Raw genomic sequence first — 24,213 nt, 5'->3', positions numbered from 1 at the left:
CGCGAGTCTGCCAGCTTTGACGGCACAATACGGTAAATACATTGCAAAGTCACTATAAACTAACACCTTGAACAACTTCTTCGTTCAAAATTTCGCCGTGAAATTCTGGAAGAAGTATGCTTTGTCCGGTTCGACGTATCGAACAATCAAGACCAATCTCTTGTAATCCTTCCGTCTCTGTAAAATTTCCGCGATCGTCCTGAAATTCTTCGATGCAATTTAGTACCAGCAGAATTTTGCGGTTTACGATAATATACATGTATCGTACATTTGATCAAGTTTCATATTTTACATTAAATTCGTATCAGAGTGGCTCTCGTGCGGCTAATGAATGATCAACGGTTTCATTTCGTCTAACTGCGTTACAGCATTGAACGGAAATTGTTAAATTATTAACAATGATTTTAACAAAGTTTACAATTTTACAATATACATATTCAGAATCACATTATGCATGGGCTATTATTACATATAATCGAGATCTCTCTTTGCATTTTCTATTCATTCTAAAACGAATAGAAAAATAAGAAGAGCTCGTTGTTTCAATGTGTTTCACTTAATCGTAATGTACTTCCTGGTATTACAAAAAATAATATAACCTTACTTCTGATAGTAGTTTCACTCATTTTCTCTCTCTTGAAAAATTCATTTGCTAAGTAATCGGTCGCATATTTTCTCGTGAAAGTTAAGACAAAATGAAATTGTTTTCTTAGTAAATAAGTGTTCCAAGAAAGAGAGAGAATTATATTGTTAAACGTGTGAAAAGTTTCTCATGAATATTAAGACACTTTTCTTTTAACACGTTGAGTGCCACGTCAGTCACCGGTGACTGACACTGAACTTTCCGTTTGGGCTGCGTCAGCCACCGGTGACTGACAGTGTAAAATATGATATAAAACTAAAACTTGGCGCATAACATGTTGAATGAATGTCTATAAGCATTTCATTCTAAACGTAAATATCTTCTACTGCGATAAGAAACAATGGCCCTGATATATTTACACATCTGTATCGAGTAAATTTCAAACATGTTAGTAGTGCGCTTCTAAGCAGCACGTGTGGGGATTTCCTTAAGAATTCGCGTGGCGCTCAACGTGTTAATCAATCTTGCCAAACAGAAGATCGCCTTTCGAGCTTGTACCTGTCGAGATAGTGCTTGATTCGCGCGACAAATTGGTTTGCAACCGGGCGGACTTCAACGTATTCCCATCAGAAGAAACTGTCATTATTAACGGCAGAGTATGGGATGAGATGAATAGATGATGAATAATGCGGTAGTAAGACACGTTATCGTCGTACGATTCACACAGCCAGTTCGATCCTTCAAGAGATCGGTTACCGCTGTGTATGTCTACCACTAATCAGTTAAAAGAAAGGGTAGAAAAAGGATAGAAAAAGTGACTAGTTAAGCACTGACCTCGAGGAAGTCCTTCACCGTGGTGTCGACGACCATAAGAGGTCGTTGAATCAAGTGGACAACGCCGTTGCGCACTGGAATATTCGCTTTAATTATTTCTGCTAACACGACTCCAGCCGGATGACCCGCGTCGCCCATAATTGTATTGGATTTGACGTAAACTGAAAATAACATTTTCAATTAACCGTTGAACGATATATTATGCCGACACGAAAAGAACGGTCAAGTATCCTGAAATCGATTACGAAATGAAACGACGAGATTAATTCCTTGTTAAATAATCCCTGGACGGTTTAACGGCCAGCCAGGCTCTCACTTTGTTTGATTCGCGTTAATGATGCAGTTTCCGCTGTATTTGCTTACTTTATTTCATACAAGGTCCTGCCAGAAGAGTTAAGCAATTACATAGTTATTAGCGAAATGAAGACGGGATATCGACTGCCCGAGAGCTAGAAGTTTCAATACCTACACTGTGACCTAAATCTGTCTAGACAGAAGGTGTTTTTTTATTCACTATAATTCGCGAAATTTAGGAGTGCCGACAGAGTCAAATGTAAAATTTCTCGATGTTAAAAGCAAAGTATGTGTACGGTGGAATCTTCATTAGTCAAAATTCTGATTAATCGATCGCTTGATTCGTTGCTTCTGTTTGCAGAACTGCGCTCTACTTTATATGAAATGAAAGTAATTAATGTGAATCTGATGAGAGTGAAATGTGACAGAAACATGGTACTATGACAGTTAGAATTTAACGTTTAATGCACAGACTTTTATCAAAGTTTGTACGATCGTAGATGAATTAAGAGCAAGGACATGAATTTTTTTTTATGATAATTCAAGTTTAAGGGACGAAACTACTCTCCAAAGTTTCACACCTCTGACGTTATCGTAGAAGCTGGATATGGAAATAAAGTTTTTCAGGGGAAATTTCACGGTTTCTGACAGGCACTAATATCATATATGTGCAGAGCAAGGAACTTTACGGAGTTATTTTAGCTTCTAAAGTTCGGTTCACTTTTAATTGTTCCGAAAATCTTCAAGCACAAATGTATTAAAATCGAATAATTCTTACAAAATAGTTCAAAAATGTTAAAATAGTAACGACAAGGACAGTAGAATTTTAGATATCGCAGACTTCTGATGATCAGCTGAGTTACGATATTTAGTAAACAAATTATTGAAAATACTGAGCTGACGTTATTCTTTATTTTCGACTTTTATTAAAACACAGCGATAAGTAACATTATTCTTTATTTCAGCTACAAAGCCCTTCTATTAGTTCGAATAATAAAGATTCTGTTGCGATCAAATTATAATACTTAAACTGTATTAATTAAGCTTTAACCCTGTTCATGCTTCTAAAATGGTGCTTACCTTTATCATTTTCCTTGAGGAAGCTAACTGTAACCTTGACGTTATCAGTGAACGCAAGAGTCTCGTAGGGTACTTTATCAGGTGTCGGAATTGTGAAGAGGACGTGGTTGGGTATCACGTGGCCATCAATTACCACGCGGTCAACCTTTTCCGGCCTCGGTGATGGCTATAAAAAGACCAAAGAAAATTCATGAAAAAAGGACTGCTGCAATAATGGTTAAAAAATTGCTACGTTAACCACTTATATGTAGGCATGTGCTTATACGACTTTGTTTCTTTAATCCTCTGTACGGAACTTATATATCCATTTATGTATCTACATTTTATAAGTTTCATTTTATTTGTTTATTGCTATACTATTACATTCTATGTTTGTACTGTTACATTACTACCAGCCAATTCTTCCATAAAAAATAAGTAATTTTTCTTGTCATAAGGAAAGAAAAATTGGGTTAATTAAACTATGCAAACTTTGTTTTTCGATTTATGCACAATCACGAATCGAGGTATCACATTTATTTAGTATACAGTGTGAGTCTCCTAACATGACGACCTCAAATAACTCGTAAGGTATTCATTGTACGAAAAAATGTTTCGAACAAAAGTTGCATGGTATCTAGGGGGACATACAGTGCTCTAATCTGTTTTTTATTACCTTGCTTTTTTATTGAGATATGAGGGTCACCTTCAGTTTTTTAAATGGAATGTCTAATATTTCTTTTCGAATTCGGATAAATCATCAAATTTTGCGTAAAAAAGTATTACACAAAGTGGGACTTGGGACTGGGTATTTCCTAATGGAAGATTATTAATTTGAAGATATCTCAGTAATTATTCGTTTTAAGTCCCACTTTGTAATAACACTTTTTTACGCAAAATTTGGCGATTTATCCGAATTCGAAAAAAAATATTAGACATTCCATTTAAAAAACTGAATGTGACCCTAATAAGAAAGCAAGGTAATAAAAAACAGATTAGAGCACTGTACGTCCCCCTAGATACCATGCAACTTTTGTCTGAAACATTGTCTCGTACAACGTCTGCTGCATAATATGAGTTCTTCAAAACGACGATAGTATATTTTCTATCAGTTGTTTTTTTTTTTTTTTTCAAAGCTTTCAGTCACCTTCAGTTTTCTTTAAAATAAATACAGATGTCATAGAAAGAAATATTTATAACAACCGAAGGGCGCCATTTTGAACATTGTTTCAACATCCGTAAAGAAAATTATAGGTTCATCGATAAAGAATTGCAGCTGAGCTTGAAGAAGAAAATTTCGATCCATGCACTAAAGAGAGAATAATTCAAGGTGATCATGTTACGTGATTCACCCTGTATAATGAAAGTAATATGCCTGTGTAACTAATTCATTTAATTGAACCATTTGCACTTCAAAGGCGCATGGGGACGACTTGTAAATATTAGTCTTTCAACCCTCCGATTTTTTAGCAGGTTATGCGCGTGTTCCGTCCATCCGACGGAATATACATGCTATTATATTTCTCTGCTTCTTCAGATTGCCAAAGTATTCCTTTTCTCCTAATGAGAACATTGTTCGACATTCAAGCATTGTCACAATTGAGAGGATTAACGCTCAGTGACACAATAAGGTTGTTCACGACATGGATTAGAGCATCCTAGTTTCGTGCTCGTTAACACCTTGCCATAAAGCCTTTCTTTATGATTTTCGACACCGCGGGACACTACGAATCCTCGTGGTAGCCTACCTGCCTCGAATCAGGTCCCGTGACCTTTGGGCTCTTTCTCCCACTAGCGCACTACCGCGCTTTCCCTTTCCTTCGAAATTTGGGAAAAGTTGTAGCTGCACCCGCACCAATCGGAACGATTTGGAGTTTCGTCTCCCACCAAAATCAATCCACCAATTACCGCTTTGCTTTGGCATTCTGAGAAGTATAAATATTAAGAACATTAGTACAACGAACCAGTACAAAGGGACCAGTAAAAGAATCAGTGTGAATCTTAGACCAGTATCCGACCGTATATCGTACATATACGCGAATACAAACATCAAAAAAGTCCATCACATAGAGTCAGTGATCGGAATCAAGGTAACACCAGGTGACAGTGAGCAAAGGTGTTGCCTCAGTTAGTGAGACAATAAAGTGAAGGCACACGTGGCTCTTCGTGCAAGAGAAAGGTTTCTATTTAGTTTAAACCGCGTTTCAATTAGGTTTTCAAACGAAAATATCGAAACAACCACGGAAATCTTCGCTTAGAGTCTACTAACAATAATAATCTGCTGCACAACATTAATTTGTCGTGCAGCGTAGCGAGAAGCACCGACCAACGAAAATCGTTTCGGTGCAGCAACTACAGCGCGTGTCAATTATTCGCTGTTTTAATACCACGGCAGCTCAGAAAAGCTAAAATGAACGTTATTTACACTCGGTAAATCTCAGTCTTATAAGTCAACACCAAAAGTTAGAATTAACATTGTTACTAATTTAATGTTTTTGCCGCATTTTCACGATCACTTGTGTCACATGTCTAACTCGTTGTTACAGCGTGTTCGGTCACCTTCAGTACTAAATTGAGGGGGTGATTCCTGAAGTCATTCGAAAACGAAAATTAAGAGTGACGTAATTACTTTTTAAAAGGTGTAACATTATTTGGGCAATTTGGTGAACACTCGCTGTGCATGTGAAATCAGTTGGACACGGTTTAATACAGAGAGCCTGGATTAATAATTCGAACACCCTATAGGTTAGGGTGTAATCTTTAGGGTTAAGATTATAAAAATGTTGAAATGTATGAATTTTAAACTTTTTCTCGATTGTATAGGTTTCCGATTGAAACGGTTCCTGTTGGATTATTTCTAACAACACCCTATGGAAATAATCAAGTGAGGACAAAAATGTCTCCGGGTTATTTTAAACAAAGGCACTAAGACTTCCACCAGATGCATCTGGTGTCCGTCTTCGAGTCACTCACTGCACAATGCCATACCATAATGTAAACAGTTTCTAGGTATAAGGGGACCCCAACTTTCTTTTGGGTGTCCAAAAACAGTCCTTCAGAAGATTCAATAGAGTAAAGACGTTTCCTCTGAGACCGTAAATAAATCGTATATTACAAAGTTAAAAGACTATTTCATTCCATAACCCATTTCCAATAGTTCCTTAGACTACACAAGAAGTAGGTATACAATTCTAGCTGTCTATTGATCTGGTTTGCAAGTGAACGGGTTCTGAACTGTTCAACCTTCAAAACGATCGGGTTTCCCGATTTTTCAAGTTTGTTCTGAATGTACTGTTGAATTGAAAGGGTTTTCGGTTACTAGGATACTGGATTGCGCCTGTTCCGAATTATTCGGCTTTCTGATGATACGAGCTGTCTACTGTACGCATTCTGCACTGCTCTGTTCTCTGATTGCATCGGTTCTTGATTGATATGATCCTCGATGATACACGTTGCCACCTATGACTGCACAATGGTTCAAATTTATAGCACCAAAGTATAGCTTCAAACTATACGTTAATTCAGTTCTAGTTGGAGTTTTAAACCTATAATTAAATTTTTTATATCAGCTAAATGTGAAATCTGTTTGTACTGTCCGAAATTTTGTATGACTGTTGGGCACACGCACACGTCCACCAATGCACGGATCAACGTGTCACGTATGGTCAATAAACACGCACACAGCGTTGTTTGGGAGGGGGGTTTAGGTGTGCGTGCACACGATGCGACATAGCGATGGAAAGACGGGGTCGAACAGATATATGGCCTGAAGTGAACGACGTATCTAATCTAACCCTTCTGGACAAGATACTCCGTGATGCTCGACGGGGGTTGCTCGGCCATGCGTTAACCGTAGCCCCGAGGTTGGCCAAGTGTAATCTAAAATTACAAGAATCCACTGTTCTGGACCTGCAGCGACCGGGAACATTTGTCAACCCGCTGGACAATTGCTATCGACACTTTTCGAGAGGTGGACTCTACTCGGGACGGATTGGAACTGTGACGAGGAACCTTCTTTTTGAAACCGGGGTAAAATTGAAAATGTACTGTTTTACAATTTATTGGGTGGAATTTTTTATTTTAGAGGTAGGTAACAAGGAATGTATTTTTGTTTTATTTTCGTTACTGGAGGTTTACGAGATGATATTGTTTTTATGATAGCTACACTACCGTCCATAAGTCACCGGAGAGTTAGACAAATTGAGTTGTAGGCAATTTTATAGAAGGAAGTGACCTATATTATGAAATAAAATTGGTGTTTATTGTATGTATATAATGTCAAAAATATATCCTACAAATTATATGTTAAAAATCTTACGAAAGGTATATAACTAATCCTATATCCTCTTTTCGTCGATATATCCGCCTCGTGCATGAGCGCTTGAACTAATAGTGGTATTCTTTTGGTTAATTTTTTTAAAATTTCTCGAGTAATTTCTTTCCAAGCGTCTTCTAACTTCTTCCATAGATCTTTTTTTTTTGATTTTGGGCACCTTTTCCTTACCCTTCTGTCCAATTCATCCCATAATTTCTCAATCGGATTGAGATCGGGCGATTGTGGGGGCCATGTCATCATCTGTCATTCATTACTGTTTTCTAAGTCCTTTAAAAAGTTTTTCCAAGTTTTCACAGTGTGTTTAGGATCGTTATCCTGCATAAATATAAAGTTTTGTCCCATTGATCTTCTTCTAGACGGCACTGCATGATCGCGACGAATGTTCAAATATTGTATTTTCCTCAATATGTTTTGAATTTCTACCAAATCACCATGTAGATTTGTGCCGAAACAACCCCACCTCATTACAGATTGACCTCCATGCTTCACTGTTGGAACAACACAATCCGTTAGCAATTTTTCACTCGTCCTTCTTCGCACATAAACTCGTCGTTTTGTGCCAAAAATTTCAAATTTCGACTCGTCACTCCACAGCACCTTTTCCCAATCTTTAGCACTCCAATCTTTATGTGTTTTTGCCCACTGCAGCCATTTTTTCCTGTTTTGAATCCTTAAGTGCGGTTTTTTTAACAGCAATGTACCCGCGAAGCCCAACTAGTAAAAGACGCCGTTTGATTGTCTATATATGATTGTATATGTATGTATGTAATTTGCGTATTGTAATTTGCTTTATCTACCTGTTTGATTTATTAAATCAATATCAGAAGCTAAAGGTTCGACTTCAAATAGCGAACTGTTTTCTCTGCTTTTCATAATCAAATATGATATGAGTATTTGAAACGAAGAATGAACATAAATCTCTCGCTAACGTCCAAACAATTGTGACGATCTCGTGTTTCAAACTACATATCACACCCCATTGAGAAAAATATCACAAGTCGTAAACAAGAAAGTTTTTAGAAGAGCGAAAAGGAAATTTCTGTTTGGAAAATTACCAAATTACAATATTATGAAACATACGTCAACTAAAATTTACTTACTTGAAGTATTACACTTCAACTTCTGTCATTTCTTCTGATGGTGAATGTACACTACCGGCCAAAAGTCTGGAATCACTTGCCGATTTCTATCAAAATTGAATATACCGGTAAATTTTGGAATGATCCATCGTTAATATATCAGATGTTAACAAGTTGAATTATATTTTAAGAGATTTCAGCATTTTCTTATGTCCATAATGCTATTATATGTTTAATTCATACACTCAGTTTGAGGCAACGCTCGGAATGAACTTTTCTACTGACGGGAAAGATACGCTGTTTTCGCCTTATATAGGAATTCGCGATTCTTTTGTTTACTAATAAGCGTCGAATGTACAATATTAGATTCCAATTGGCTGGTTCGGGGGCCGAGAAAATGTATAAATCGGACATTTGTTATACATTGCCACCATTCTCGTGAACGAAAGCGTTGAAACGTGATCAGCAGCTAAAATTTTACATTAATACTTTAAAATGACAAAAAGAATAGAAATTAGTATTGAAACTCGAAGTGCAATTATCACACTTAGAAAGGAAGGTTATTCTTTGCGGAATATTTCAAGGAAATTGAAAGTATCATACAAGGGTGTGCAGGGCACAGTAAAACGTTTTGCGGATACTGATAGTTTGAAAGACAAACCACGGCCAGGAAGACCCAAAATCATGTCGAGAGCTGAAAATGTAAGAATAAATATTATTTGCAAACGAAACAGACGACTAACGGCCTCGGAAATTCGTGTAGGACTTAATGATAGTAGACCGAATCCAATATCTCTGACAACGGTGAAAAGGCGACTAAGAGCTGCAGGTTTAAATGGCCGTATAGCAGTCAGGAAACCATTGCTTTCGTCGAAAAATCGTAAAATGCGGTTGGATTGGGCAAAAAGTCACAAAAATTGGACACCTACGGACTGGGGTAAGGTTCTTTGGACTGACGAATCCAAGTTCGAAATATTTAGGTCGCGCCGAAGGATATTTGTTCGCCGATCTGTACAAGAAAAAATATTGCCAGAGTGTATTGTACCTACTGTCAAACATGGTAGTGGTTCAGTTATGATCTGGGGATGTTTTTCAACGGTTGGAGTAGGAGACCTAATCAAAATAGAAAATACAATGAAAAAAGAAGACTATAAACAGATACTCAAGCAGCACGCTCTACCATCAGGTCAACGGTTAATAGGTAGAAATTTTATTATGCAGAAAGATAACGACCCTAAGCACTCGTCTAAATTGTGTAGCGGGTCCTTATTGCAAAAAGAAACAGAGCGAGTCTTGAGGAATATGGCATGGCCAGCACAATCACCGAATTTGAACCCGGTAGAATTTTTGTGGGAAGAGCTCGATCGGAATATCCGGTTGCACTGTCCAACATCGAAAGGACACCTTTGGCAATTATTACAAGAAGCATGGAAAAATTTAAAGTTAAAAATACTCGAAAAACTAATTGCCAGAATGCCCAGAATATGTCAGGCTGTCATTAGAAGTAAGGGCGTTTTTTTTTTATGAAAAGGCAATTTAAAGAAAAATATCTATTTCTTCTTACAAAAAATAATATAAAATGTAAAATATTCTACTTATAAGTATTTTGACAAATAAAACTTTTAATTACTTTGTAGGCGTTCAATTTTTCTTAGAAATATCCTGTTTCTCTTAATTTACGTAGTGATTCCAAACTTTTGGAGTAGAAAATAGTAGATCTGTAGTAGAAAATATTCCAAGAAAAATAAATGCAAATTAAAAATTTTATAATAGGGGAAACCCGTACAAAACCGTATACGTAAGGTTCGAATTACAATAACTTTGTAATTTGCAAAACAAATTGTGTAATTAAAACTCTAGATATTTATTAAATGCTTTCATAATGAACAAAAAATAACGGAAATAAAATTAAAAAATTCTATCTTAGTACTTAACCCTTTCGCGACGGCGGAACTAGGCATCAGTACGCCACTAACGGAGGGGTCGTCGTACCATTAGTGCATGGTTTTTGGAGCTCCCAGTGTGTCCGTGTAAAATCTTAGAGGATTTCGTTGGAAGAGCAGAGGACTTAAGGATGTATTGGATAAAGAGGATGTTGTTGAGGCCTTGTTCTGTATTTTCAAATAAATCCAGTAATAAATCTTCACTTTGAGTTGTTGAGGCTTAGTGGATGCCGGATATAACCGACGCTAGCCAGTGTGAAGCATTTAGTGGATGCCGGATATAATCGGCGCTAGTCGGTCTAACTTTAAAACGACCTACTTTTTCCGATTCTGCCCCATGGGGTGGGTAAAACCGTATACACTATACGATATTGCCCCTAATCTAAATTAACAACAATAACATTGAAAATGATCAAGTTCTTCTGGTCACCAGCAAGTACCCAACCTTCTTGCAAGCGGCTCATACCATATTCTTCGTGACAATATTCTTTTCCTCACCAATTTTTCTTTTTTGTTTTTTTTTCTAGTAGTTTTTCGTTAATAATTACGCGGCATCTTGAGAACACCCTTAAACAGAAATACTAGGTACTTATTTAAATCAAATAGACGTGCAGGATACCATCGTATGCCGGTTTTACCCCAGGACTCATGAACACAATCTTTTCTTTCTAACTAAACATGAAGACGAAAGTGACCGGCAACAGTTTTCGAAATATAACGTCACTAGATACTGGTGATATATATTGTCATGTAACTTACCTACCGATTATCAAAACCCTATAGTATAGTTTTGAAAACAGAATAAACAACACAATAAACTTGATTATTCTTTAGCATTTACTTGGTTTATAACAAAACACTGTTGACGGACACTTAAATATGGCAGAAAATAATTGCAAAATGGTTGTGGAATTTTTTCAATTAGTTACAAAAATAAGTATGGTATACCGTTTTATAAAGGTTTCCCCTACTATTAAAAGCACCTATACACTACCGCTATCTTTATCACAACTTTTAAAACTGTAAATTACATTCAATCTTCACAAGCTCCAAGTAAAACTCTTATTACCGCGTATATAACAGCATCTAACAACGAACAAGATATCGTATCGATTCGTTAAACCTACGCAGCGTAACAAGAAACCGCGCTGCTCCGAATCAACCTGAACAAGACAACGCCGCCCATCAGCGGCATTGAATAATATCCGAGAAGCTATTCCCCTCTCAGAAAGCAGCGAAAACATTTAATTAACTCCCTGATAAGACACCGTGTCTCATTAATTACTTGCACTTTCTGGCTGAAACATTTCTACCCTTGTTCCTCCTTCGTTTTTATCCCCGTTTCCCTGGGCGTCTCCCGTGGGTATTCTGGCTGGCTACCGTGGATCCACAGGGTCCATGTAAACGGCCCTTAATGCGGTGTAATCGCGTAAAACCGCAGAGGCGAACAGCAACGACGTCAAAGACGAGGGTGCGGCTCCAAGGTTACGCGTATCCGAGTGGAATCGAAGCAACGAGCTGGCTAAGGGCGCGAAATAAGCGTCGACTCATTGGACCGATGATTACACGTTATTATATAGTGAAACGTGCATCGCGCGAGAGTACACGGATATCCGACCACAAATTCAGAAGAAAGAGTACACCGATTTCGCTAAAGGTGGGTGTAGAGACAAGATTTATTTTATAAGAATGTTCGGGTTATAGCAGCGTCATGCGCTGCCCCTATGCCAAATTTTTGGGGTAGAGCTGTACGAGTACTTGGAAAAGGCGAGCCGAGTTTAACTCGGTTCGAATAACCGAAGTACTCGAATAAATCTAGTAGCTTAAATTGTTTCGAGCGGCTCAAAAGAATTGTTCCGTACGGAATAACGGTTCCCAAAAAATCATAAAACGGCCCGGACCGAGCCTCGTAAGCAGCGTAACACATTTTTTACCACCCGTTATACCTATCCTCTAATTAGCAACCTAGTATTTTCCTTCTCCGATGTTCGATTTCCTCTCCTTCTGGGATTTTCCAAAACTCTAGCCATCTCGACCTTCCATCCCCACTTTTACCCTTTCCCTATCCTCTTGCAAATATCCTAAGACCAATCAGCGAACTTCTATCGTTCCAATATTCTACCCCCAGATTTTAACTCCGCCTACACCAACTCTCATTTTCTGTACTCCTCCAATTTTTCAAGCAGTCTTCCTCCGAACACCAAACGATACACCCAAAAAACGATCAGCCGAGTCTGTTGTAGAATCACAAGCCGAGACTTGTACCTTACCAATAAATTAAATAAAACTCGTACTCCGGTTTCTCGCTAGTTTCTCAGTATAAGACATTCCATTCGTCGCGATCCAAGTCCCGTATTCGTGGACCGATACGACACCACAAGAATCGAGTACTTCAAATGTTCCGAGCAATTTGCAAGATGAGCCACTTAATTGTTGCAAGCCACTTGAAATGTGTACGTTCGAACTGCTCGGTTCTTTTGAGTTACTCGATTTTTTCGAGTACTCGGATCGGATCGAAAATCGACCCGGTTCAAATTGCGAGCTATTCGAATATTCGAGTATGCCGGCAGCACTATTCTGGGGCTTTTTCTAATCGCGGGGAATCTTTTCTACATCGAGTGACTGATCCTTGTGTTATGCTCCGTATATACACAGGTACAGACATTATCTGCAGACACATGTCGAGAATATGGCAAGAACGTAAGCAAACAGTTATTAGAGTTGGTTCTAGTCCTCAATTTGTGAGACATAGCGTTCATAATAGTGCGAAATAACCACCAAATGCTTCGTGCAATTAACGAGGAATTTGGAAATTATTCTATAACACGCGAAATATATGGAGAGCAGCTTACACACATCGGAAGACAACTAAAAGAATTGACTGTTACGAAATATTAATCAAGATGGTTCTGTTCTTTGGCACGGAACAAGGAATACTAAATGAAAATTTTTCAAAATTTATAAGGTAATACTAACTATAATTGGTTAGTCTGATACACAGCATTTAAGTTTAAAATGTGAGGTTATTATGAACAAAATTCATCTAACTGGCGATTAAATTTTAACATGAATTTTTGATGAGACGGTTGCTTTGGGACATGCGGTTGCTTCAAGACTTTTGGTCTCCTTCGTGAGTAGAATACGATACGATTACAAAATTTTGTTCATCAATGTTAAGGTTAAGGTCAATTTTGCGGAAAGTTTTTTTAATATATCTTCGTCGTTCAGAGAATGTAGAATCATCTGTGAAAGTCACGACACAACATTTCTTTACACCTTATACAGATAATTTTTACCTAGGGAATCTGCAGATTAACGGAAATTCGCGCATTACGGTTAGCATATACTAGTAGGAAAGGGGTGAAACGAGATTCACATTATAACGACCAGAAGTCTGAAAACCACAAGCCTATTTAAGAACTAGAAAAAAGAGGATTGTGTGTACCCTAAATCTCAGGCAAAAAAGTATCCTCGAAAGATTAAAATTTGTGGTAACCACATTAACTTGACATATGACATAAAATGCAATTCTGAATGAAATAATTTTTCAAAATTGTACACTTCCTTTTTATTAAATTTTTGTAAACGGAAAAGTTGGGCAGTTACTATTTTTGATCAGTGAAGTTCAATAATTTAAAATTCATTAGATAAATTCAATCGTAATATGATGAATGTTCCATTATTTACACCATCGCTTCTCAGTGTAACAAGACATTTATTCAACATTAAGATTTGACTTTAAAAGTAGCGAGGGTAAAGAATCGCACAAACAGAGACTGGAAAAAAATAAAAATGTTGCTAGTCCGATAGTAGTAAGACATTAAAATGTTCACGCGAGACGTAATGTACGATACAATAAGAAAATGGATCATTCTTCGAGCAAAAATAGGTTAATGAGGAGAAATAAAATTTTTTCATTCAAAACAGCGTTCGCGGGAAAACGAATGTTATTATCCTTCATTTTAATCTGATAGCGTTTTATGATTGTACTCGTGAAGAATTATTTCGCATAATTGTGGATGTATTCTATATATCTGGTTATTAAAGATGTTTATTATTCATGTCTGAAGAGCGCATACAACAGCAATGAATTAACGAAATCAGCTTAAGTATAATACATAATTTATAATTTTAACATTAACTACTTATAAGTACAGTAGAAACAAGCAAAGTTCTGCGAGCATATTACTCGCCTCTCGTTTAAATTCTACTGCTAAAAGTTGTAGGAGGTGGTCTAACGAACTTTACTCTAATCAGGATGTCGTGCAAAGTAGTTTATTTCGGACTCTTCGGCGTACGTCTACTACCGAAGCTAAGAACGGACTGTCGTCCAAAGGCAAAGATATATCGCTGGGCCGAACCGATGGGTACCTCGGGTCTGGTGTTTGTCACTCGCCAAGAGGCGCAGGCCAAGCCATAAACCGTCCCAAAATGCCTACAAAGTTAACTTTATTTTCAAATAATCATTTCCTGCTTTAATCGCAATTATTAAAATAAATCATAATTATCCTATTTGACAATATTAGGTATAAATAAAATTCATCAAACTATAAATGTTCCGTCGCGCAGGTACGGAACGCATGGGGTCTTCGTTGACCGGGTTTATGGCACGCTCGCACGAGAAGGTTATTTTTGAGAACAGAGACGCTTCGTAGCTCCGCGAAAAAATAAGTAATTTCTTACAGAACAATGCCTTTAGAATTTCGACTTTTCCGCGTCCTCGATAACCGAAGACGTGTCATAAACCGGCCGAGGGTTGACCTGGCGGGAATTTCCGACACGTCACCGAAGGACAGCGAAGATTCCACGCACCCGCAGGTAGGGCCCCACTCCTTCCAAGGAAAAGCGTGCTAAGGGCGCAATGGGTGGGTGACACTCAAGGGGCACGTTGATTGATAATTTGTGCGTACGTAAAAAACCAATCAGCGTGCCTTCTTGCACTTGGCGGGGGAGTCACGGCGGACTCCAGAAAAATTCAGGGATCGAGAGACACATTCGCAAGGATTTTCTCGTGTGAACAACACATTCTCCAGCCATTCAACGAGATAGGAGTCGCGATCGAATACTCGAGTTTAAAACAAGTCGTGAATCGTTTTCGTGGCGCACTCTAAATTTGCTAACGTTCGAGCGAGACAAATTTTCGAATTGGTTACCTAAGATTAAGTTGGCGGGTAACAGTCGTGAGCGCGAACATTTTGAATAATCAAAGGTGAACGCGACGCGACAATAAAGCTGTGCTGAAAAAGTAAAATTCAAAGTCACTTCGGGCTATTCACTTGTCAATTCGCTTTTTATTCCACTTTCAAACTTCCTTCTTTGTCTCTTTTGTTCTTTCTCTCTCTCTTTGTGTCTAGTTTCCGCGATCACCTGAAGCAACGGAATTCCCTGAGCAAGTAGCAATGCAAAGCTGTTGTCATATAAAATTTCACTACGTTATTCACTTTTTCGTTCCATGTCACGATCACATCTTCGAGACAAACAGTTTCCTCTCTCAATTTTTCACAGAACGCATATAAACTTTATGTTGACCTTTGTTAAATTTTAATATAGTTGCAATAACATCAGTAATATTAATGTTTTCCAAATGATATGTATGTAATTGCAAATACAATTATTGATAGAAAATGTAACGTTCCCATAAGTTCGTGTCGAATTTTATAATTTAGATCAATATTTCCAACGAACGTTTAAATTTAATTAAAGGAACAAATAAGCGCCTTCTCATTCCACAACCTTTTTCTATTTTTTTTTTTGGTAAGACCATTATGTCGTCGCTATAGAATTTCCTTGGATTTCTATTAAAATATATTTCGCTTTCGGTACGAACTTATGGGATGACCTAATAATTTCAAGGATTATGAACTTGCAAAATCCCACTGAGCGCAGGTACCTATGCACAGAGATTATTAGCGTCCTGCATCCCTATACAGAATGAACCAATAAGAATAATTACCTTAAATACCTCTGTAATTATGTAATTTGCAGCAAAATTTTCGAGCAAAAATTATTTGGTATATAAGGAACCATCCATGATGATAACAATTCTTCTGCAGGTGAAATTACTCGCGAAATGCAGAGATTACAGTACGTACACGCAAGACGTTCAGAAGTAAGCAATAAATACCCATAACAATGTGTTTAAGCTTCAATGTTCAATAACCTTGACTGACTTTGTTTTCACTTTAAAAACAATTTTTAGCAAATAAATATAAAAAGGTTACATATTTAAAAAAAAATCAAACGAATGATCTCTATATCTTATAATCTATTCAATCTGCAAAAACAAATTATCACAAACTATATAACGACCCATCCAGTACCCATTAACTTTTACTTCAAAAAATTTTTACGCAGTTCTTCAGATATTCAAGATGATAATTTCTGTTCTTATTGGTATAGAATACGGAGTGTCTCACTTATACCCTAAATTTCTTCTAAATTAGTTCCGCTTCTATTAAAAGTAAGAAGAAATGACTAACAGTATGAGAAGTTTATATACTTTGAAGACGTGCATTTAGTGATGGTAAAAAAAAGTTTCTCTAAGGTCATCTTGAAAGACATTCCAAGGTTATTGACATTTTTTTTTTTAATATTAACACCTATTGCGACATTGTCGTATCGTAAAATTAATTTCAGACAAGAATCGAGAAATTACTCGATATTAATATTTTACTTTTTAAAGTTGCTTTAAAGTCATAATGACAAATCGTTGAACTTGCCCAGATTGCCTAGGAAAATGTAATCAACTTTTCGCTTGTACGTTTACGACATCATATTGTAAAAAATAGATGTTAATATGCAAAAAAGTATCGATGACCTCGGAATGACCTTGAGGGGACTTTTATAATCACCAAATCACTCAAACCTTATAAACTTACTGTTAGTCAGCTTTTCTTACTGTCAATCCCAGCGGATTAAATGAGGGACACTGAGTGTATGAATTTCTCGAGTACTCATTGCCGCAGGGAAAGGATTAACCTTTTGCGCTTGAGAAGCGACTTGCGTTCGTCGCTTGGTTTAATCCAACAACTCGAATAATGACTGAGAAATGATATTAACAGATATGTTGCGATGGAACAGAGTACCTACAGACCTAGAACTCTTGCCCATGTGGTTAATACACCATTGAGGATTTTAGTCGAATTTTTCAGGACACCCAGGTCTACGGACCTCCATAAATCGTTTACACTTCTGAGAAGTTTTGTCACAGTTTCGGAAGGGTGTAGCCCATCCTTTTCTCCTGCCACTTTCTTTTTCATTCTCTTTCTTCGTTTCTATCCTAATTATCCACATGTCAGAGGTCTAGACAATGAAGTTTGAAAAAAAAAAAAAAAACAACTTCGAATGAACTGTGATAAGTTCTTGTATAATATAAAAATATATTAAATATCGAAATAAAATAGTTACATCCGCTAATAGACTTATTTCTATCTTACTTTTAAAAAATTTTATCTACTTTTTAGCAAACAAACTCCGACTTGCTACTTCCCTATAACAGAAAAACGTTCCAGCGCAAAGGGCTAAGAGTAACATTATTTCGGGGGTCGAATGTTCACGAGCTTTCACGAACACCTGCTTTTCTCAGTTCGACTGGTTGATGCGTCGCTATGGTATTTCCCAACATCGTCTAGACTTTATTTCTCCCTCCTTGCTCCGCGAATTCTTCCGTTTCAGCTAATTCCAGATGCAGGCTACAAGCCGTACGTGCCTCGAAGCTTGCTGGAATTATTCACGATATCATGTAAGATGTAATCACGTAACGCAATTACCGACGAAACGATTTCGTTCTGGCTGTTTTTCCCGTTTTCCCGTCTTTGCCGCGCCACCCGCAACGGGAAATTGCTCGCACCGTCGGCCGAAGAAATAAACTTCTTTGTTTCCTTATCTGCACCAGCTCTTCTCCTTTTTATTTGCTTGAAAACACCGGAGAAATAGAACGTGTCGGCTAATAGTTAATTATCGCGACTTTCTGAAACGAGTCGAACTAATTACTAATGCAATAATTTACACGTACATACTTGTCAAACACCAAATTAGTCTCACACAATTAGTATGAAATATAGGGTAACGGTACCTAATAAGGAACAGCACCTGCACCACCGCAAATAAGTAACAAGATCAATAGGTGATAATGTAAGATATTTCATTAAAAACAAAAGACAATTATATTCACATTTGAGCTTCTGTTAGGTTTTCTGTAGAAACTGTTTATGGCACGATCGACCGGGAACGGTTATTTTTGAGTTCAGGATTTTCGTTTATTGCTTGCACGGGTCTAATTACATCCTGCGAGGGTCACTAGAATTGCTTTGCTAGATTTTTAGTCATTTGTGTCCCTCGCGTTCAATAGCCTACGAACGTACCATAAACCACGAATATGCAACGGTCCGCTTGCCGATTAGTCACCCGGAGGAAGTTCCAGATTTTTGGGACCTTCCGCCCACCCTCGCGACCGTCTCCCGCCCCTCCAAGGTGACAGCGCGCTAAGGGCGCACTGGAAGGGCGGTAAAGACGATATTAGACACGTTGATTGGCAAATGCAATCGTTAACCATTAATCAATTAGCGTGTCCCAACAAAAATCCCTATAGACACGTTGATTGGCAAATGCAATCGTTAACCATTAACCAATCAGCGTGTCCCAACGAAAATGCCTCCACGGACGTCCGAGATGCGACGTCGGAGAGTGAGTCGTCGAGTAGTCGTTCAACCACCACGAACCGAGACGCGACGTCGGAGAGTGAGTCGTCGAGTAGTCGTTCAACCACCACGAACAAGGAGAAGCAAGGAGCAACCAGCTCACATCAGGCGATACCATAGATCAGTTTTTACAAGTTTCAATCATTTGGGTGGTCCTTTGAACCAGTATCTAGACGGCACACCATCGTGCAAACATCCACAAAGCTCGAAAGTTCATCGCCACAACCACGGGCATTAACAGCTTCAGTTGCAAGTCTGTCGTTTAATGCGAAGTTGATCGAAAGCGTATAAATGTTTTTGAAAGGCGAATTAAATAGTAAAATTTTTTAGTGAAAGTAAGTTAAGAAAATGATGTATCATTAAACTTTTGCATGATGTATCATTAAACATGTTGCTTTTCTTCTTCTTAGTACAATGATTATTTTTCTGTCGAAGTACGTACACTACCGTCCATAAGTATTTGGACACCCTATAAAACGGAATAACATTTTTAAAATTGGGCCAAACGACTTGAGCTTTGAGTAGTCGTTTTTCTGAGAAGTTAGAAAGATTAATTTACTAGATGACGGGTACAATAAATTTTGAAGAAATTGCTGTTTGTGGAAATTGCGAAGAAAATTGTAAAGGTCAGTGTTTACAACTTTTTTGTCTAGGCTTGTGATGAAAATTTAAGACATACGTTTTGTAGATCTATGTGAATTATACACGTGCTGAAAATTTCATCGAAATCGGTTAATGTTGTTATGAGCTACAAACGGTTAAAGATTGTGAAAAGCGCACCAGTTCACGCCTATAACTAATAAATCTGCAGATTCTTACATCTTTCGATTTCTCCATCCACCGATTTCGATGAAATTTTCAACGTGTGTATAATTGACATAGGGACGCGCGATAAGCCAAAAGTTTGGCAACGATCTGGAATTTCCAGCAGGCCTTGATCCAACAGTTCTTGTCGCTTGTTTCTCCATCCACCGATTTCGATGAAATTTTCAACGTGTGTATAATTGACATAGGGACGCGCGATTAGCCAAAAGTTTGGCAACGATCTGGAATTTCCAGCAGGCCTTGATCCAACAGTTGTCGGCGAGAATTGTACGAAAATCGAACACTAAGCTAATATCGTTAACTCAAAAATAGTTTTTCTTTGCGACAGTGTTCCGTTACGGACAGAACAAGAGCCACTGTAAATCTCGAGAGGAATGACTTTTCGATAATAGACTCAACGCCAGATAAATCGCCAATGATAACCACATCATATTGTATCGTCCGTGATTTTTTTCACTTATGATATATTGCGTTATACGCAGAGTCTGTTTCCTTTTTTTTTTATCAAACTCTGTATATGACGGTTCGTTTTCTTCTTTTTAAGTAATTGTCCTTTAAGTTTGAAATAGGGCAGACAGGATCAAAAGGGTGAACGGTAAATATTCAGCAACGCGGCAAAAAGGCCGTTAAAAGGCGTTTATGATTTGATATAAACACGTAGACCTATTCAGCATCAGGTCGTAAAGTTACAAAAGGAATTAAAAGGCTGTGTAAAAAGTGTTGGAAAGTTACGATAGTCGCGTTCTACAGACTTATGATTCTCTTTATTGCATTGCAACGTTATACCTCCCCGATTGCCTTGGAAAATGTAATCAACTTTTCACTTCTGCGAATATTTTTTAAAAAACCGTTATACGGAATACTCGTTAGATTTGCCAACATCTTAATCAGGCTTAAAATGGAATAATAAATTTCACTGTTCACCCTTTCTTACTGTATTTCAAACCTGTCAGCCACATACTGTCCTGCGCTGAGAAGATGACGAGTGGGACGGCCAGAGGCAAGGGAAGTAAGCCACTCTTCCCACCTTTGACGCTCACCGTCACGCGACAATTTCGGCCAATGTAAAAATGCGTGTGATCTGACTTTACGAGTGTGTCCGCTTCAACCAACGAGACCCGCATTCCTTCCGCTTGTCATCTTCTCAGCGTAGGATAATACTTAATACTTCATGGCTCCATAAAGAAAAATATGAAAACAAAATCGAACAACTGCGGTTCATATTAAAATCATTTTTACCCACTCTTTTCTGTTTTCCAGTAGTAAGCAAATTTTTTTAAATAATCGCCTAAGCTTCACTTAAAATTTCATTCGCTGCTCATTATCATTTCCATCGGTAGTGCAACGACGTGAACCTTCTCATCCCCCCATTTCACCGAATCGTTTTCCCTTCGTTCCGTGTTCTCACACGAGCTTCGAGTGTTTTTCCATGGATTTTCCAGCGAGCTTCTTCGAGTGGAGGTTCCTTTTCCGAAAACACAAAGACCATTGGACCCAGCGTTCACGCTCTCTGTTATTAATTCGACCCTTCTTTCTTCCCCGGCTCTCCGGACGGTAATGGCCGCGTTGACGACCCCACATTCGAGGCGAAGAAAGCCGTGGATCCTTACGTCCTAGCATTGAGGCATCGACGCCGTTCGATTGGAAAAGCCTCGACGACGAGGTGCCGCTTTTCGATACGGTTCGATCGGTCTCACCGTGAACGGAACGAGGCTTTTCAGGGCCGAAACTCGACCCACCCCACCTCCGCACTCTTCCTTTTATATAGACTAACACCCACACGCGGGTACACATTGTGCAATCAAGCTACGAATGCGTATCCAATACCTTGAACATGCAGTTGGGAATTTCTCTCTCGAAGCGTGGCCGATTTCCATGAGTAATTTCCGCTTTACCGCCGAAACTACGTTCCCACTTTTTTGGCTGCCTATGACGAGCTTTATTTTATACAGCTCAGTTTAGATTCGAGACAGTGGTATACGTTTATTTCAGTTTTAATCACCGGAGAGATTTTCGTTATACTTCGTGAGAAATTGTGATCGTTATTTGGACGATTAATATGCTGAATGAAGAAATTTTATTGATCGACGCGCCGAGTGGTCTGTTCTTTGCATGCATATGTATTAGGTTGCGTTATATGAAATTGTCGTTTTTCTAGGTCGAAATACGAATGATGTATTTTTAAAAACGTTAATCTTTATCTAATCAAAATAGGCACAATTAGTATAATGGCTTTTTCTCGACGAGATACTAACTGACATATAAACATTAGTGTCTTTTGACTCGATAAATTCTTCGTACAGGGTGATTCACCTGAAAGTACTCGTAAACTATTTGCTGTACAAAAAGTATATGAAGCAAAAGTTGCATAATTTCAAGAGGAAGCATGTGTTATAATAATTCTTTATTTTTTTAGATACATGAAATTTTTAAGGTCGCCTTCATTTTCTTAAATGGAACACCCTATACTTTACGGAACTTCAAAAGCATTAAAAACATAGGTATTAAGACGTAATAGGAATATTTCGGTATGATTCAGCTGCACTATGGCCCTAATTTAAATTCGTACAGGAAAAACGTTTTATATCCCTTTGGAGACATCATATTGTTTTCTTACGGAAAACAAAGGAAACAGAGGAGCAAAGCGTCGAAATAACTTTTTACGAGAAACAATATAAATTATGCAGGGTTTACTAATCACGGTTGCTTGTCAATTATTCTGACACTGGCAATTTTATATGGTACAACCCAGTAGGTCCATGAAATTGAAGGAACAGTTCGAAAAATATAATATGTGGTCTGTTTCAAAAGCAACGAAATTATCATATTTGGCTCCGTAACTGTTAAAACTAAATTTTCAAACCAATCTGAGTAATAACGAAACATAAGTGAAGAAAAAGAGTACTGGGACTTATCTGTAGATCTCGAATACATTTATGAACTAAGGAAGCCTTGCTTAATCACAGTAGCTTGTCGTCATTTCGCGATTTTATCGAAAACTACGGTGCGACTTTCCTATATAATTTTCTTTCTCTCTGTGATAATAGAGTCCAGTTAAGATTTTCTCAAGATGCAAATCACCAATTTTTTCCCACTTTTACTACACCGTATTCATACGATAGGTTACATGCATCCGGCGTATAAAATATTCAGCAACCCAGTTTCGATGAACTCGAGAGTCCGACGTGTCTCCAACTACGAAGAAATAAAAGTTCGACAAGAGTGGAATTGCGATTCAAGGAGACGAGCTGCACGTATGGTCTACCAAAATCGAGATACAGAGTGGATTGTAGTTTTCTGCTGGCCTCGTTCTGAAGAGTTGACAAAGTTTATGAAAATTGGAAACTCCTTGGTCTTGTTTCCTGCTCCGTCCGCCCGCTCCTCTGGTTCTCTCAATTTTTTTCGCTGCTATACGCCATCGCAGCGCTCATTTACCCGATCGTTGCTGGGAGGCTGAAGTACGAAAATTCAGTCTGAATTTCACACCTGAAGTTTTCATTACGTGACCTGTGGTAACTGATCAAACGCACGCGACTTTAATCGCGGAATTACAAAAAACCGGAGCTAGTAAATTACCGATCGTATCTGAATTGGCGTCGTTGACCTGCTCTCCCTTGGCGTTACTAACTTCGTTGTCCTATTATAATATAACGGACTCGTTCACGGTGTGCCACAGATTCCGTGCAATCGTGACACTCTCGTTTACTTGTCGATTTTCACGAGAATCACAAGCAACACTCCACGGCGTTGTCCTCCAATCTATTTAAGTGGAAACCAGGAAGATCGCGAGATTGAGTTCCATTGTCTGGGCTTTCTTTTTTCTTCAATTCCTAGAGTAGTTTAACACATTGAGCGCCGGCCCCGTGAGAACGCGGGATTCTGAGTCTATCGCTTGAGCGCCGGCCCCGCGATAATGCGGATTTCTGGGTCTATCGCTTGAGCGCCGGCCCCATTTCGATTTTGTTTCTATTTCTCATTTACGTTAAATTGTATATGACGAATATGCAATTAAAATGTACTATTTTACGAAAATGTATAATGTTTTGAATATTTTTTTTTGGCTACTCATTGATCAGAAACAAGCGAATGAGGCCGGCGTTTGGGCTTTAAGTGGCCGATACGTTGCCGGCGCTCAGGCTTTAAATGTCTCTTAGGTCGCCGGCGCTCAATGTGTTAATTGATCGCGCTCGTGGCCGGTGATTTTCTGTATAAACTGGCTCATTCAACTCTTTACGCTGGAAAATGTTTTCTTTACATACCGAATCAACGAATCCTGCGTGGATTTTGTATCGACCTGCGTTGAATTTATTTCATTCGAAGTGTTACAGTATTTCTTACGTGAATGTAAGAACTCTGATTGTAGCGGCCCTGTCTACAAAGGGCCTACAAATTCGTGCCCTTTTATTATAGAATAAGTAATTCAAAGTATTCTTTTGTACTGTACACATTGTACTATTCGATATTTGTAGGCGACACGTTAAAATAATTTAATAAACCTTTCAGTTACAATTCGACGTGAGTTGGCACGACCACACAAAACTAAACATTTGCTAACCCGCAT

General features: G+C 38.2%; 1 protein-coding gene across 1 annotated transcript in view; it reads right to left on the bottom strand.

Moving 5' to 3' along the window:
• Window positions 1-1,405: 1,405 nt before the first annotated feature.
• The window catches only part of LOC108576558 (fasciclin-1-like), a gene marked incomplete at its 5' end in the record, with an annotated part of 27,039 nt that continues 4,231 nt past the window's right edge, over window positions 1,406-24,213 (bottom strand). Inside the window, 2 exons of the mRNA XM_017939572.1 lie at window positions 1,406-1,578; window positions 2,792-2,957. Coding sequence (XP_017795061.1) covers window positions 1,406-1,578; window positions 2,792-2,957 — 339 coding nt within the window. The remainder of the gene's footprint in view (window positions 1,579-2,791; window positions 2,958-24,213) is intronic.

Source organism: Habropoda laboriosa, unplaced genomic scaffold (assembly GCF_001263275.1).
Source record: "Habropoda laboriosa isolate 0110345459 unplaced genomic scaffold, ASM126327v1 scaffold424, whole genome shotgun sequence".
In the NCBI taxonomy this organism is placed as follows: domain Eukaryota; kingdom Metazoa; phylum Arthropoda; class Insecta; order Hymenoptera; family Apidae; genus Habropoda; species Habropoda laboriosa.
The sequence above is the reverse complement of the archived record's forward strand: the minus strand, read 5'-3'. Positions and strand labels throughout refer to the sequence as shown.